Source organism: Pyrus communis, chromosome 9 (genome assembly GCF_041283825.1).
Source record: "Pyrus communis isolate YQ-2024b chromosome 9, ASM4128382v1, whole genome shotgun sequence".
Lineage (NCBI taxonomy): Eukaryota > Viridiplantae > Streptophyta > Magnoliopsida > Rosales > Rosaceae > Pyrus > Pyrus communis.
Window position 1 is genome coordinate 8,599,743 of NC_142573.1, and position 18,056 is coordinate 8,617,798.

General features: G+C 38.3%; 1 protein-coding gene and 1 pseudogene across 2 annotated transcripts; both read left to right on the plus strand.

The window, feature by feature from the left end:
* Positions 1-792: 792 nt before the first annotated feature.
* Positions 793-8,566, plus strand: LOC137740497 (wall-associated receptor kinase-like 22; annotated as a pseudogene). The gene is made up of 5 exons (XR_015967015.1): positions 793-1,156; positions 1,753-2,935; positions 3,044-3,200; positions 7,270-7,322; positions 7,463-8,566. The product of XR_015967015.1 is annotated as a wall-associated receptor kinase-like 22 (transcript).
* Positions 8,567-10,611: 2,045 nt separating this feature from the next.
* On the plus strand, positions 10,612-13,640 carry LOC137739863 (protein DETOXIFICATION 41). The gene is made up of 7 exons (XM_068479591.2): positions 10,612-11,054; positions 11,408-11,952; positions 12,166-12,252; positions 12,375-12,670; positions 12,762-12,880; positions 12,970-13,056; positions 13,162-13,640. The coding sequence occupies exons 1-7, from the start codon at positions 10,743-10,745 to the stop codon at positions 13,231-13,233; spliced, it is 1,518 nt and encodes a 505-aa protein (XP_068335692.2). The 5' UTR covers positions 10,612-10,742; the 3' UTR covers positions 13,234-13,640.
* The last annotated feature ends 4,416 nt before the right edge of the window (positions 13,641-18,056 follow it).

The window sequence follows — 18,056 nt, forward strand, 5'->3', positions numbered from 1 at the left end:
AGACATCGGATACAAATATAAGCTAATACCAAATAAGAACGGACATGTGCCCACTCTTTTAAACAAGGGGCTTGTCCACCATAATCTTGAATATTTTTCCCTTTGGTTTTAATAGAAAAAGAAAAATTTTGTCTATTCATAAAATAAAATATTAGTTTTAACGGCTTGTCATTCAAGCAAATGTGAATATTTTTTTAGTGTTTTCCTCATATTTGAGAGTTTTGAACTCTAGATCTAGCTTGCTCCAACCACTAAAGTAGTTAAAAGTATAACCCTGCATCAAAAGTACCATGTCAGTTCAATTCCCCCACCCCAATATCATTTGTGTACAAGAAAAAGGAAGCAGAAGATCGTCTTCTTGCAAGGCTCCTGGCGTAGCCTCCAGTTGCACCACCATAAACGTTGGTACACCCGAGGAAACCTGATGCCAGTCCTGCCTCGAAGGTGTAGCTTGGCAAAGCCAACCAAATTTGTGAAGGCAAGACAGAACATCAAGTTTGGCTCCTCATTTCAACAGATTTTTCATATTTTCTATCTTAAGAGTGAGATCATGTAATTTGACAACCTCATACAACATCTTTAAAATATTTTAATTTCATACGTTTAGTTATTTTTTTTTTTTTAGTTTCATATATCTATTAAAAAATCTGTTAAGTTAACCGTTGAATGATGATGTGACAAATGTAGAATCCACATTTGTACTGATATGACTGTTAACTTTACACCATATGAATAAAAAATGATTATTTAATAAAAAATCAGTCTATATTATAATTAAAAACTAAAAAAAATTGAATAGGGGATCCGGGCAAAGCTTAGCCCGATAACCCCATCTCTTCCTCCTACCAATGATGCAGCCGTCAATCACCCTTTTCCTCCTCTCCCTCTACCTCACCTCCCGCCATCACTTCCGGGCCTAGAAGGCCCAGCCCAAGCCCGCCCCGCCGTCCAGCTGGTTCCGCCGAACCACATCCACCACTGCAAGGTTCGATTTCTCCCCGAGTTCTTTGATGTGTGGGATTTGTTAAGAAATGGAAATTTCATGGTGCTAAATGTTAGAGGGATTGTGGGGTTTGGACCTGGGAGGGATTTGAAGGTGTTTCCATGGAAGATGGAGATCCAGAGAGAGGGGAAGCTGGAGAAAGAAGAAGGGAAGGTTACGTTTCTAATTTTTAATATTTAATTATTTTGGTTCACCACATCACCAAAATATATTAGTTTTATATTTGTTACATCAGCAATTAACGGTTTAACAAATGTATAAAATTACAATAAAATAATAAATCATGAATAAAATTAAAATGTTTTAAAGATGTTGTATGAAGTTCTAATAGCATCAAATCTAAAGGGATAAAATGTAATTTTATCTTTTTTAGTTTGTTCTAATTTTTTAGAAGCTGGAAATTAATCACATTTTAAAACAAATATTTGATTGATCCCTCCAATCCTTTTCACATACTTTCATGATTTTTCTTCAGTTTCACTGCTATTTTTATAATTTGAATTTTGACTATATTTATTAGCATATTTTCAGCATTTCACTGGAAAGTCACCAAACTTGTAGGGCCATTAGAAAATAAAGAGTTTAAACGAAAAATCTACTATACTGTTCATTTTAACAAAAAATTATATTTTTACATTAAAATATCAAACTTAATATTATTTACTTTATCCTTTATTTTATTTTTATCGATAAAGAGAATATGGTGCAAAAGCAGAAAATAAACAATGAAACTTTAAAAATTATTTGAGAAAAATCAGCATCACTCATATTCTAACGCCGCCCTAATCTTCTCTTCTGTCGTGGAAGGTGCAGAGAAATCAGCATCAGTCATATTCTAACGCCGCCCTAATCTTCTCTTCTGTCGTGGAAAGTGCAGAGAAATCAGCGGGAAAGTGCTGAGGACTAACTATATATCTATGCACTTTTACTTCTACTTTGAAGAAGGTTGAGAGTTGAGGATCATTTTCTGTGCTACCTTACTCAGAGCTTACAACTAGAAACCGCCGGTATAGGTAAACAGAATGGTTGTCAAGTTGCTAACTCATATTATTCTGTTTACGCTGTTGCTGCAGTTACTAGCAGTATCATCATCACAGAAACCACCCATAGCAAAGCCTAACTGTCAGTCTCATTGTGGAGACATTGAAATCCCGTATCCCTTTGGAATTGGGGCAGGTTGTTTCATTGACGACGACTGGTTCCAAATAATCTGTGACAACTCTACTGGCAATCCCACTCCTTTCTTGAACCGTGCTAATCTGGAGGTCCTCAATATTTCTGCTGAAGGAGGTACGCTAAGGGTCACAAACCCGATCACCTTCTCAACTTGCAGCAACAAGCCAATCAACCGCCAGACGGCCAACTTGGAGGGCAGCCCTTTTGCGTATTCCACCGAGAACGTGTACACTGCAGTTGGTTGTGGTTTTATGGCCACGATCACCTCAAACTCAAATGGCTACTCCATTTCAAGTGGATGCAAGTCCGAGTGTGACAATTCCATAAATAAGAGTAACGGTGCCTGGCATAATGTATGCAACGGTGTGGACTGCTGCCAGATAGCCATCCCTTCATTTCTCTCTGCTTTCAATACGAGTTTCCAGCGTGATGACGATAAAACACGAAGTTCATGCAATTACGCATTCTTGGTAGACCGCAAATGGTTTCAGGGGTATGCCAACAATTTAACAAACATTTCTGCCATCAGCGAAAGGGACAATATTCCTGTGGTGCTTAAATGGAACATGTTTCATTCCACAACTGAAGTGTTTGGAACCTTTTTGGAAGTAAATGCAACGACAAGAAGCGAGTACCCAATCCGGCCTCGGTGTGTTAGCTACCATGACAACTCTTCCGCATATGGATCCTCAAGACTTAAATGTACCTGCGGAGGGGGCTCTGAAGGAAATCCCTATCTTCTCGACGGATGTCAAGGTAAACTCGAATACCATTTTCAATGTTTAAAGTTCTTTTCTTTGTGTTTGGAATGAGTTAGTAGGTGATTGATGATCAATTTAATTTTTTCAATACACATTAATCCAGACATCAATGAATGTGAGGTTGGCAAATGTGACGAGCACCTAGTATGTGTGAATCAGCGTTCGGGTTACAGATGCATTAGTCCTCCGAGGACCCCTTTATTTAAAAAAAGGCTAAATTGGATTAATAGTTTCCGTGGTGAGAGGTTAATCGAAAGATAGCCCCGTGATGAAAAAATTCGGATTTAAACCCTCGTGGTGAACTCCGTTAGGATTTAAACCTAAAATTAACATCTTCCTCATTTGTCTGTTAACCCATTCAACCTTCATAACCAAAAGAGAAAAAAAAACTCATTCATCCAAGGCTATGAATTTGTTGCCCCTGGCTCCATCTATTGCAGCCCCTAACTCTACGCCAAGCTCCGCCTCGAAATGGATGCTAAAAACTCCTCCGCTGATGTGGTGGGTCTCATCTCTTCCTTCCTTGCTTCCTGATTTACAGTTTGAGATCTTATTCAAAATACATGAATTCGAATTCCAATGAATCTGCCCTTTTGTTTGCTTTGTTTATTGTTCAACATAATTCAATGAGGAAATTCAAATTATTGATCACATTGGATATAGGATTTCTGGGCCTTCCAAATTGCTTAGGGATAAGTACTTAATCGGCCACAATGTTCATTATATTTAACCCAGGGATTTGAAATCTTGTGTAAATGGACTGGATTTGAATAGTCAATCGTTTAAGTTGCCATAGATAATCACGCTAGTGGCTGTAATCCTCCGGCGAACTATTTGTATCGTTATAAGTTGGACATTCTCATTTTGTATCATTGTGCTGAGCGAATTCATAGCTTTGGATGAATGATTTTTTTTCTCTTTTGGTTATGAAGGTTGAATGGGTTAACAGATAGATGAGGAATATGTTAATTTTAGGCTTAAATCTTAACAGAGTTCACCACAAGCGTTTAAATCCAAATTTTTTCACCATAGGGGCTATCTTCCGATTACCCTCTCATCACGAGGACTATTAATCCAATTTAGCCTTAAAAAAATTAAAATGTAACTGGATAATAAATGATACACTGCAGGAAGCATGGCAAAACCGTAACGAAATCTTCAATATTTCTTCTATGAGGATAATTCTGCACAAAATTCTCATATGGGCCAAAAGAAATATTTTCATATAAAGTTATCCCGATATATGAAATTTTTTTGTTAATATTTTCATATAAATTTATCCCGATATATGAAATTTTTTTGTTATCACTAATGAAACTCGGCCACGATCCACGTACACTCGGATGAGATGGTAATCCTAACATGTTTGATAATTCAGAGCCTTGAGTGTTTGATATGGAATATATAGGTTATATAATGACTCTGGGGCAAAGTTATAAAAGATGTTAGGTGTTAGTTGTGTAATGGGCTGAGCCTAGCATCTAGGTGGCTAGGTGGGGCTTATTTATACTTACAAAATACATAATTGCATTAAGATACATAAATTGCAAAACAAAATGACATTTAAATTAAAATATTATAACATATTGAAAAATTAAAGTATTAACCAGTCTCTTATAATTTAATAAACAAACATAAAATTCAAAAATTAAAGTCATCGATTTTCTGTCTAAATGAGAGTCGCGACTTGGGGGTGCCTAGACGGGCTAGGCGGATGCCTAAGGAGGTCTAGACATCCTTTCTTAATTTTCAAATGCCTAGGAATTATTCGGGACAATGGCTAGCCGCCTACCACCTAAGCGGGGCCTAGGCGGTGCAAGGTAGGAGTTTTTAGAACAATGCTATGGGGAAATTCAGAGAACATATGAGTAGTGTAAAATCCCATCCCCGGATTTCACTGTTTAAAATTATGTATTTCGTATTCTTATTCATAGTTTTGACGCGTTTGTATTTGTGGCGTACAAATTTTTCGATAAGTAAAATGATGAAAACGCCCTTAATGAACTAAACGGAATTTTCATGGACGTATTTGATTCTTTCATGATTTTCTAGATTTCTTTACATATTTGGATAGTAAGTGTCGATACAAACACGTGAGCACAAACGGATTGTAATTTGAAGTTATAAAGAAAAAGTTAATAATGAATGAAATTGAGGGCAAAATGGTCATTTGACCATAAATCTGGAAGGCTTTAGATTTTGTTGGAGCAGTGCGATAGAGCCACGTGTGTGGTTGTGATGGAAATAAGAGAAGAGAAATGATGTGTGGAACTGCCCAATCAAGAACTAGAGAAAGGAGAGAAAGGAGAAGATGGAGGAACACTGAATCCTTAACCCATTTTCGACCAGAAAGACCTGGCGCCCAACCCGGACACCTTACGTGATTTTCGACTCAGATTTCGGCGTTTTCCCAGCGAATTGATCATCGCCACCACCTACACTTGACTCCACGACCCTTCCTTTACCAATTCCACCCCAAACCCGTTGAGATTTGGCCACCTTTCGTGGTACACAGAACCCACGGGTTCAAGAACCCTTCACCGGTGATCCACCGTTTCTGAAATGTTCTCCGTCAACCACCACCACCCTCAGGTGTCTCTTGAGCCCATAAACAAACCCCAAACAAGTTTAGGGGCGGCAGAGCTTCGAATTCGACAGATCGAGGTTCACCCATTTTTCTGGGTTTCCGACGATTCGAGAGATTTTCTGGCTACTTCCCAGCCGAACTGGACTTCGGCCCAGGTATGAAAAATGTTTCCCTCATTGAGTTGTACATTTTTGCAAAATTTGGTGAATTTTGGAGTTGGTCAAAATTTGTGGTTTCCGTTCACTAGAAACCGCCACCTGCAGCGACACATGCGGTGGCGCGTGGTCAATGGGTCGACACTACCTTTTTAAGTTAAATAAAATGTCCTGATTTCATATTTGATATCCATTTGATGTGGTTCAATACTTTGAACCTATTATTGAATATTACACCACTTGATCATTTTATGATTTGACGATCCGACCGTTGGATTGTCACTCCACTTTAATAGGTTATAGTACATAATATTTGAGGACGTTAAAAATTGACAGATTGGGAATCTGATGTACAGATCTTCCCAAATTGGATTTCTAAGTTTGTAAAATCAAACGTTGACTGCCACTTTATCTTAGTGATTGGCGGAGATCCAACTGATGGATCATAATGAAATTTTAGTATGTTGTTCTAGAAGAGTAGTGAGACTCTTGGGAAGTTATAGATCAGAAATCTGATAGGCAGATGTTCTGGTTTAGATTTCTAAGGTTGGGGACCCTACTCTCGACCTTGATCGACGATTGGCTTTTTAGTCAACTAGCTCGAGTTCTTCTAGCGTGTTGTTGATCTTAAAGTGTTGTTGAGATTCCATAGAGCTTAGTAGGCTCAGCATGATGACGTGTCTTCCTCGAATGACATGCACCCGATTTACGTACTGATGGCATCACATTATGTTATGCTTGTTTATTTTATGTGATTTAACGTTTGTATTGAACTTGTTGTGGAGTGTGGTTGATTTGTATGTTTGGCCTGATGTGATGAAATGTGAGGGCTAGTAGTGGACCATGAACCCATTGTCATGGTGTTTGTCGCTTCGAGACTTGTTTCACATATTGTATCATTATTTTATTTCTTGTTTTGTTGAGCCATTCTAATTGTGTACCTTGTGTTTTGTTCCATTTCTTGTTTCATTGAGCTTTTGTATTTTGAGTACTTGTTTCATGTCTTGTTCTTCGAGCGTTACTATATTCCTTGGACTTCCGCTCGATTCCGTTGAGTGATCTGGAACTGGGTTTCCACTGGGGTTCTGTTGAGTGGTCTGGTTTCCTACTCTGTCTTGATTTCGTTGAGTGGTCCGGAATCCCACGTGATCCGCAATTCCGTTGAGTGGTTCGGAATCGTATCCAGCTTGGATTTCATTGAGTGGTTCAGTCCCAAGCCTGTGAAAGTTTATCTTATATTGCCAACCCCAAGCCCGAATAAAGAAGGAGGTGGACTCTGTCAAGTAGTCAACAGCCAAAACTCATTTTTCATGGCGAATTTTATGATCTAGATGTTATAATCTGATCATATGATTTCCAAAAGTTATGGGATTGACTGATGATTCCTCCATTCTATCTTGAACAACTCTGATGAAATTTCTTTCTTTTTTATTTTGGCTGATATTTTAATTTGAATTTTAATTATATTCATTAGGATACTTCAGCCTTTCACTATCAAGTATGACTACTATACTAGATAATGCAGAAACAACATGAATTAGACAATAAAATAAGAAAATCTTGACAATACTTCTATTTGTAATAATACTTTTACGGCCCTCCTAAAAAGAAGAAATTTGCGGTGAAACCAGTGGTTACAGGTGCATCTCTGTCCCCTCAGTTGACCTGGAATAACTTTCAATGGATTCAAAATGAGAAAATTTTGAACAGTTCACTAAAATTCTCAAGAGATTGGCTGAAGAATTGGGTACTTTTTTGTAACATGTATTGATTTATGTAGATATTGGTGCAAGCTTGGGGCTATTACTTCTTCTTGTTGCTCTATGGTGGTTATACAAGGTAGTGAAGAAAATAAATAACAATAATTGCCGAGAGAAGTTTTTCAAACAAAACGATGGCTTATTGCTCGAAGAACAATTGAGTTCTGGTGAAGTCAATGTTGAGAAAATAAAATTATTTGAACCAAAGGAGCTAGAGAAGGCCACAAATCATTTTAATGTGAACAGAAAACTTGGCCAGGGAGGCCAAGGTACCGTTTACAAAGGAATGTTGATAGATGGAAAAATTGTCTCAGTAAAAAAGTCCAAGGTGGTTGATGAAGGGAAACTTAAAGGCCTTTCATTAACAAGATTGTCATTCTTTCCCAGCTTAACCACATGAATGTGATTAAGTTATTCGGGTGTTGTTTGAGGATAAAGGTTCCTCGACTGGTGTATGAATTTGTTCCAAACGGTACCCCTTTTGAGTATATCCACAAAGATAATGAAGAGTTTCCGCTTACGTGGGATATGCACTTAAGAATCGCCACTGAGGTCATTGGAGCCCTTTTCTACCTGCATTCATCAGCTTCCATTCCCATTTATCATCGCTATACTAAGTCCACAAACATATTTTTAGATGACAAGTATAGAGCAAAAGTAGCTCATTTTGGAACTTCAACAGTTTTCCATTGATCAAACTCATGTGACCACACAAGTACAAGGCACTTTTGGATACTTGGATCCAGAGTACTTCCAATCAAGCTGGTTCACAGAAAACTCCAATGTTTATAGCTTCGGAGTTGTCCTCGTTAAGCTCCTGACTAGTCAAAATCCTATTTCATTCACAAGATCGGAAGAAGGGAGAAGTCTAGCCACATACTTAATTCTTAGAATTGAAGAAAATTGTCGGTTTGATATCGGTTGATGTTTAAGTTACGAAGGAGGGAAATAAAGGACAGGTTGAGGCAATTGCTTGCCTTGCAAGAAGATGCTTAGACTTGAATGGAAAAAGACGCCCCTCAATGAAAGAAGTTGCAATGGAGCTGGAGGACATTCAAAATGGACAGATTCTGGATTACGTCCGAATTTTCTGTCGTTCAAAAGTTCTTGCTAAAAGTCCATAATCTACTTCGGCCCAAAGCTAAAGGACCACAAATCTGTTTTGATTGAGAAACCTGGTCCACCCTAGCTTTTAGCATTTGTGGAAAGCGAGATGACTTTCACAAATCATTTTTAGCTTCTTACACATTCGTATAAGTTAATTCTGTTTGACTTGGTGAATCTGGTGGTTAAAAATAAAAGGAATATGTGAGTTCTATGGGTGAAAATCAGTTTCCTTGTGAATGCCCACAATTTTTCTCATCAAGCAAATTCTTTTAATTTTTTTCTGTATTTGTTTAAACTCTAAGATGATATGTTTTGTACCTGTTTTTAATTTCTCCTGTATTTGTTTATTTTTCTATGGTTGTTCTGCTTATTTTATACCTGTTTCTATTGAACAATCTTTGATTTATCAGAATGAAAAATTTGTAGCCATTTTATAAATGAGGTTTCTTATACATATTTTCCTAATTTTATATTGGAGGCAGATTTGTGACAACACTTTTTTACACAAAATTTGACACATTTTGTAGGGTCCACTTCATAATGTATGTCATCGATCCGAAGTCTATATTTTAGAACATCATTCATAGATCATCATTGTAAAAAATTAGATATCCGAAACTATTAAGACATTCATTTGTAGTGAAGAAAATGGACGAATACAGTTTTACAAGGAAACACTAAATTTAATTCAACAGTCATATTGTTTCGGGTCTGGTTGATTTTGAGTGCACATGATATTTGAAAAAAGACCTAAAAGGCACATGATATTTAAAAAAAGACCTAAAAGATATGCTTACATTATTGAAATACATTACGGAATGGGTCCTACAAAAACTTGTGCAAAAAATTATGTAAAAAAAAGTAATATCTCGTATCTACCCTGTGTGTATGTGCGTATATATATAAGCATGATGTTATACAAAAAAAATTCAGCATAGATTATAAATGGAAAAGAAAAGAACATAGAGGTCCTTCCAAAAACTAGTTGGATTTGTAAAACCCATTCAATATAATAATGGTTTGTGAAACCATAATTCAAATATAATTTCTACAAAAATGCCACGGTCAACATGGCATCTAAGGTTTCAAAGTACACAGGAGTTGTGAAGTGAAGGTGTTAAAGTTACGGCCCCCTTTAAACCCCTGATCACAACTACCAATTGCTAAACCCTACCTAATCAGAAAGAAAATGCAGTTTAAAAAAAATGGGTGCTGACCTTACCATGTACACGTGCTTACCTAACCCACCTTTGGATAGAAGCATCGTCACACCTTTCCCCCAAAAGTATCATTGTCCATCGAGCTCCAACACAAATTCAATGCAGTATTCAAAATAAATGGATTTGACTTTAGTAACCCCTTTACAAACTCATATAGTGAATTACCCTGTTTCGCAATGGCTGGATTGTTTTAGTAGTTTTGTTTTACTGAAATCCGATTTAAAACTCTTCTCCTTTTTTTTAATGTAGATCAATGTAGATATCTTAATAAAAATAAATAAAAACCTTGGTTCCAAATATAACATTCTTTTTACTAAAAATACCTTGTCTTATCATCAATATTATATCAATTTACTATTAACTCGATACTATATATCAATATTGTATTTATATCATTTCAGTATTAGCGATAAAGTGCATATTAGCTTTCGAAAACAAGGCTAATTTAAGTTGGTGGTTTTGTAAACTAAGGCCAATTTCCCACAAAAAAAAACTTACAAAAATTGAAGAAAAAAAATATAAGAAAATTGAAATGTCCAGTAACCTAATGCACTTTTCCTTTGAAAAGAAAAACCTGATGACATTGGGATCATCTGACAAGTCGCATTGAATTCAAGCTTGTATTTAGGCAACACTGCCTTGAAATGTGAATATTTGAATTATTTAATTTCGAAAAATCAAATAGATTTTACTTAGGTTTATGCATGGTTTGGTGAAACTAAATGACAAAAAATAGGTAACTTACTTGCAACTAAACTTCTCTTGCTAAGAAAACACATGTACAAACTGGTAGGCACCAAACAAACATATTGAACGGTAGTTCTACCCTAGTGTCTCCTCTCTCCCTTCCATTTTTCTACAAACTGTAACAGGGCATAAATATACATAATCCCACTACTCCTCCCAGGTAAAACACACACTCTCTCTCTCAGTGTCATATCAAGTAGTGGTGGCTCAGCCGTCTGAGGTTACCATGGGGTCGCAGGAGGAGTACCAACCGCTACTCATCAGGCTCGATTCACACTCCCAGATACCTAACTTGTCGTCCAGTGCCATTGAAGAGTTTCTGGAGCACAAGCCCGTGGCGGTTCGATGGTGGCCTAAACTGGTGGCTTGGGAGTCGAGGCTCCTCTGGATTTTATCCGGTTCATCTATCGCTGTCTCTATATTCAACTACATGCTCAGCTTTGTGACTCTCATGTTTTGTGGGCACCTGAGTGCCTTGGAGCTTGCTGGGGCCTCTATAGCTAGCGTTGGAATTCAGGGTCTCGCTTATGGTATCATGGTAAGTCCTCTAGTTTAATGTACTTTATAAATAAGGATATTAGCACACTCCAACATCTAATAATCCTGAAAATGCACTATCCTAACTATTATGTTGCGCAGATAATAGTTCTCTGATTAACTTATATGGCACAATTTCATCATGTTTTTTCATACGCTTCGGTATAGTATTTGTGTTTTCCCTTCGCGCATGAAAAACACACAAAGTACTCGATTAGGAGTGATGACAGAAACTAAACCGAGAGTGCCCAACTCTCGTTACATTACTCGTGTGGCCGAATTTCATCTCCATGTTCTTCTTGTGTGGTTGGATTAACACTTTTTGTGTTCTTAATTCTTGGTTTGGAATCAAAGTTGGGAATGGCAAGTGCTGTCCAAACAGTGTGTGGGCAAGCATATGGAGCCAAACAACTGCCAGCAATGGGAATCATATGCCAAAGGGCAATCATCCTGCATTTGGGAGCAGCAGTACTACTCACATTTGTGTACTGGTGGTCAGGACCAATCCTTATAGCCATCGGCCAAACAGACGACATAGCAGAGCAAGGCCAAGTATTTGCCAGAGGAATAATCCCACAGCTCTATGCATTTGCCATAAACTGCCCCCAGCAGAGGTTTCTCCAAGCCCAGAACATTGTAAACCCTCTAGCTTACATGTCACTCGGGGTCTTCCTCCTCCACATTCTGCTCACTTGGGTGGTGGTTTATGTGGTGGACTATGGGCTGACGGGGGCGGCTCTGACACTCAGCTTCTCTTGGTGGCTTCTTGTCATCACATATGGAATTTACATTCTTGTCAGCCCCAAGTGTAAGGAGACTTGGACTGGCTTCTCATGGAAGGCTTTTAGGGGCATTTGGCCTTACTTTAAGTTGACACTTGCCTCCGCTATCATGCTTTGGTAAGTACAAGATTTTGAGAAATATGCCAAAATAGAACCGGTTACACATTTAAAATAAAGAATAAACATGCATTGTCTGGTGTTCTGATTTTAAGATTGATTAAAAAAACTAAAACCGGTTATATTTTTACGCATTACGTTTTTTTCCTTTTTCACTTTACCATTCACTTAAAATATTTTTTGCTTGCAATTAACTGTTGGGTTTTATGATAGTTTGGAGATATGGTACAACCAAGGACTAGTGCTGATATCAGGGCTTCTCTCCAATCCTACAATCTCTCTAGACTCCATTTCTATTTGGTACACCTTTTGTTAAAGCAATCCATTTTTTAACCTTTTTACTTTTACCGTTCAACTTGATAATTTTTGTTAACTGCTGTCTGACATCTAACTTTTCATTTTCTGATGTGATACAATTCCAGCATGAACTACTTGAACTGGGACATGCAATTTATGTTAGGCCTATCCGCGGCAGCCAGTGTTCGTGTTAGTAATGAGCTCGGTGCCGGTCACCCGAAGGTGGCCAAGTTTTCAGTGTTTGTAGTGAACGGGACCAGCATATTGATTAGCATAGTCTTCAGTGCGATTATATTGATATTCCGAGTTGGATTGAGCAAGCTTTTTACAAGCGACGCTGAAGTTATCACGGCAGTGTCTGATTTAACCCCATTGCTCGCCATCTCTGTTTTCTTGAATGGCATTCAACCTATACTCTCAGGTATTGAAAAATGATAGAAGCCGTAGAGAAACAAACTAAGTTTGCAGGCACTATCAGCATCAATTCTAATTCATGTTGTGTGGAATTTTAGGTGTGGCAATCGGAAGCGGATGGCAAGCTGTTGTGGCGTACGTTAACCTGACTTGTTACTATATTATCGGTCTTCCGATTGGATGTGTTCTAGGCTTCAAAACTAGCATGGGAGTTGCTGTAAGTAGAATCTCACCTCACTTTTGCTAGTAAAGTGATTGCTTTGCTTTGTGAGTGATGGAAAATGATAAACTTTTGTTATTTTTCAGGGTATTTGGTGGGGAATGATCATTGGAGTTTTTCTACAAACAGTAACTCTAATTGTTCTCACTGCAAGAACAAACTGGGATTCTGAGGTAATTTAAGTTTCAAAATTTGTGGAAGATATAATTGTCATTGAATATATAGAGACAGGAACTGCATTTGACCAAAAGTTCTCACCAATGATCATGCTTTTGTAGGTTGTAAAAGCAGCTGAACGATTGAAGAAATCTGCAAGTGCAGAAAGATTAGACTTGGTGACCGATATATAAGGCTGCCGTGAAGGTTTCTGAACTTCATTTCACGTGCGATTCCTGTTCAAAATCCTTTGATTCGACAGTGCATTATGGTCAACGAGAACTAGCATAGATGTTTGTTACGTTTCTTTCTTACCCTGCCCACAACTAAGCAGATTGTTTGCAATTTTGATGATTTAAGGGAAAGAAAAAAGTCCTACTTGTTTGGGGCAGTAAAAATTTCTACCAGGCATAATTTCAGTAGAAGCTGCACTACTAGAATCACATTGTGCTTGTAGTTAAACTGCTACAACATCAAACGGTTCCATTCTGTTCTTCATCCGTCTCACCTCGAATGGTAAAACGAAGGGTGGCCGGAATACTGAGCCAATATAGTTCACAAGCGGCAAAACGTACTGGCTTAAGCTGGTGATTATCGTCAAGATTGTTTGATTTGGTTTGATACCAGATGCCTGCATTTCCTTATATTTCTCCATCATCTTCTCGATATTGTTTGTCTTAGCCTTTGATCCATGTCAGATGCATTTACATATGCGGATAGCATAGTCACATAGTCGCATAGGAGCAACGATCAGGGTTAAACCTGAAGCAAAAACAAACAAAAACAGGGCTATTTCTACCCTCTTACAAAAGCATGTCTTTAATTATCTGTCGAAGAAGCACACTGCTTTTGCCTTGCGGTACTTGACATTACGACAGACAACCACCTAATGAATTATGATTCTATCATGTTGGAAAATTTCAATAACAAAAGAGGAATACAAAAAAATCCGATCAGTCGGCGATATCAAGCGACCGGTACGATGAAGCGAAAACCCGGTGATTAGAGCTTCTAACGTGGGCAACCAGTCGATCGGCTGGGCCAAAAGCACGAGTAGCACTCTTTGCCTTGGTCATACCGGTCCCTCGGCTTGGTACGGAGAATTCAAATTGTCACGTCCCGATCTCAACATACATCCCAAATTGACATGTGACGTCACCAAATACTCGTATCTCAAACATACCTTGCCTTCGGGATATGGCAAATCACAACTTGAGAATTGAATCGCAAAGTAATTTTTCGTATACTTTATGGCTGCATCTAACCTCCTCGTTAGACTGTCTACGTACCCTCAATAGGGATCAAGCCATTCCTAGTTCATCATTCACAAAATCAGACGTTTATCCCACTAAGTTCAAGCAGAAAAGCATAGCATTACTCAACCATTTATTATAACCTAACAAGATGAAATTCCTGGACTCAAGCTACATAACAAACCCCCATGAAAATCATGAATTCTCTTCCATCCAACATATAAATCATTATGTCTCATCATGATATCATAATTCACAACATACATCATATTTAAGAGTCGACGAAGCACAAAACCATTCTCTAGCCACATTAATTAATTAATCTTATCAAAATAATAACAATCATTCCCATATCTTCTGAATTCATACCTTATGAAATCATAATCGAATCGTAGAAAATCCCGAAGGAGTCACCCAGACGTCCAACAGCTTTTCTAACCCAATTCACAAGATTCTCGAAACCATTGTCACAAATATATAAAAACTAAGGCTAGAGTGACACAGTTAAGCCAAGTCTGCTAAAGTAACCAAACAGGAAGTGGCCCCCCATCGCGGATTAACCAAGCAAAACCACCCATACAGTAACCAAGTAGGCAATGACCCTCTATCGCAGATTAACCAAGCAGAGTCACTCCTACACATCTGTTAGGCAATAATCATCTATCGTGGATTAACCAAGCATGATCACCCCTAAGTATGTATGGCCATAAGGATTGCCTATCGCGGATTAACCAAGCATGATCCATAGAAAATATGGCCCCTTATCGCGAATTAACCAAGTAGGACCATGGTCCCCTATCACGAATTAACCAAGCAGGACCAAGATAACCAAGTAGGTAGCGACCACCCATCACGGATTAACCAAGCAGAGTCATACCTACAGAACTATTAGACAATGATCACCTATCGCGGATTAACCAAGCATGATCACCCCTAAGTGTATATGGCCATATCAAAGATATAAGGATCACATATCGTGGATTAACCAAGCACGATCCATAAATAGTATGGTCCCTTATCGCGGATTAACCAAGCAGGACCATCCATGTACCACTGCTACACGGTGCAGGAAATTCAACACACAACCTACCCACAACTCAACCTCTATGGGTTACAACGTAGTCACTACACCATCAACTTATCATGGCCACCAACTAATACGTCACACAAGCGTATAAATTCTACATAATACTTCTAATAGGATTCTAAGATCACATAGTCATAGCATTTATCATACCTATCATTCACATTGCTAAAAAGGGATAATTAAACACACATATATTACAATCATCAATACACAAGCCAAATCATGTTTAATAAACATAGGTCTATGGCTAAATATATAAAAAAATCACATTTCAAAGGAAATTACATTTATAAAACCAAGTCATATTCACAAATGATATTAATATAAGAAATTAAGGTAATAACCATATCACATATATTCAAATCACTCTCTAACCCATGTGGGTCCACTAGACTTCATTTAGTCTCCCGTGGTACCAATTTTAGTATCTAGAACATTTCGAGACATGTTGACCAAAAGTCAATTCTCGGTTAACTGTAGGGTATACATCTCCACGTAATTTGATCTGAAAGATCCGCCCATCAAATTTTGGATCCGTAACTTCCTAGGGTCCTCATTATTCTCATAGAACATCATACTAAAATCTCATCATGATCCGACGGTCGAATCTCCGCCAATCACAAATTCATGTGGCGGTCGACGTTTTATTTTATGAACTTACAAATCCAATTTGAGGAGATCCATACCTTAGATTCCCGATCCGTAAGTTTCTAATGTCCTCAAATATTACGTGCTATAATGTACTAAATTTTGGTGACGATCCAACGGTCAGATCGTCGATTCATTTAATGTCCAAGTGGCGGTCTCTATCAAAATTATAGTCATACGATGGGATTTCGTCAATCGAACGTCACATATGGAATCAGGGTATCCAAATTAGTCTAGGAAGGGCAGGTGGGGTTCCGGCCCACTCGCCGCCGCACGTGGCAGCCGGCTGCCCTATCTCGTCGGAAAATTCAACTATTTCCAAAAATTACCAAATTTTACAGGCAAGTAGATCTCAGTGAGGGGAGAAATTTTCATACCTAGGCTGAAGGCCAATTCGGCTAGGAACCACCTGAAATCAGCCTTGATCCGCCGGAACCCTATAATTAGGTATTCCTTAAATGACGGATTCCGCCACCGTGCACCCGTGAACCCGCCGGTGATATCTCACAAATTAGAGGTTAATTCATGTTAATTTTTGAATGAATATGGAAGAGAATATGATGTTGAGTCGGTTCCAGGTAGTGGGTGGCTACGATTTGCCAGAAAAATGGCCTGAAAAGGTGTCGGAAATCATGAAGAAATCGGGTCCGGGTTGCAGGTCAAAGGGGAATCCGGGTTTTCCCCTCCTTCTCGCTTCTCTCATTTCCCTCCTTCCTCCCTCTCTCTAATTGGGCCATCCACTCCTTCTCTCCTTTCCCGATTGGAGGTAGATTGTCTGCCCTCCTGTTATGGTGCCCTCCCCATACCCTACTATTTGTGCAGTCACGGTTAAGCCACGTCAACATTTTATATTCCTATTGCTTTTTGTCTTATTATCTTTATAAAAAAAATCAATATAAAATGTTGACGTAGCTTAACTGTGACTGCACAAAATAGAAGGGCATGGGAAGGGCACCATATTAGAAGGGCAGACAATATGCCTCCCTCTCGATTCACTGCACCCTCCCCCTTTTCTCTCCCGTTCTCTCTTCCTCCTCCGTTCCTCTTCCTCTCTCCTTCTTTTCTTTTCTTTTTTCTTCTCTAGCTGCCATTTGGCAGCTCTAATTTCTTTTTCTTTTTCTTTTTTTTTTTTAACAACCACTCACATGGTTTCATTTTTCAACAATATGTGGTCGAGGTGCTTTCCAAAAAAAAACATATGTCGTAAATATAAACGCGTTGAAATTAATAATACGAAAATCTTAATTTTAAATAGTGAAATTCAAGGACGGGATTTCACACAAATTCTCACATTTTTTAATGTATGGTGGGAATGGGGATCCTCTCTGGATCGTCATTGTGAGGATCCCGGAGATCCTTCAATCGTATCCGTTCATCGTATATCATGCGGTTAAAAATTATTGTAAATTTTTTTATTTAAAATTGAATATAAACAGTATTTGGACAAAAACTAGCTGCACGATGTACGATAAACGGACACGATTAAAGGATTATCGGGATCCTCACAAAGAGGATCTCGAGATGATCCTCATTCCTTTTTTAGTAATAATGAAGAATTAGTTAAATTTGGAACGTGCCTCATTAACCTAATGAGGAGTCTGGTGAAAATTGTTGTCCATACGTCCTTGTTTTATGGGCATGTGATGCCACGTGACATATATTTGTGCTTCGTAATTTGGGCACTGGTATGGCCATCTGACCGGTCACAATCAATTGCAATTTATAATGGAACACTGCCTCCGAATGTGGATACTTGACTATATTTGACTTAGGTTTATGGATGGTTTAGTGTAATTATTAAAGAAAAATCAGGTTGCTGCAGCTAAACTTCTCTTGCTAATGTCACGCGTTTATACACTGGTGGTCACCCAACATTTTTGAATGGTAGTTATACCTTATAGTTTTCCTCTTTCAAGACCATCAAATGATGGTGGCTCAGCCGGCTGAGCCACCACAGTCGACGAGAATTAGACATTTTGTGTAGAAGCTAACCAGATTGTTACAAAGTTTGATGGCTTAAAGGAAAGAA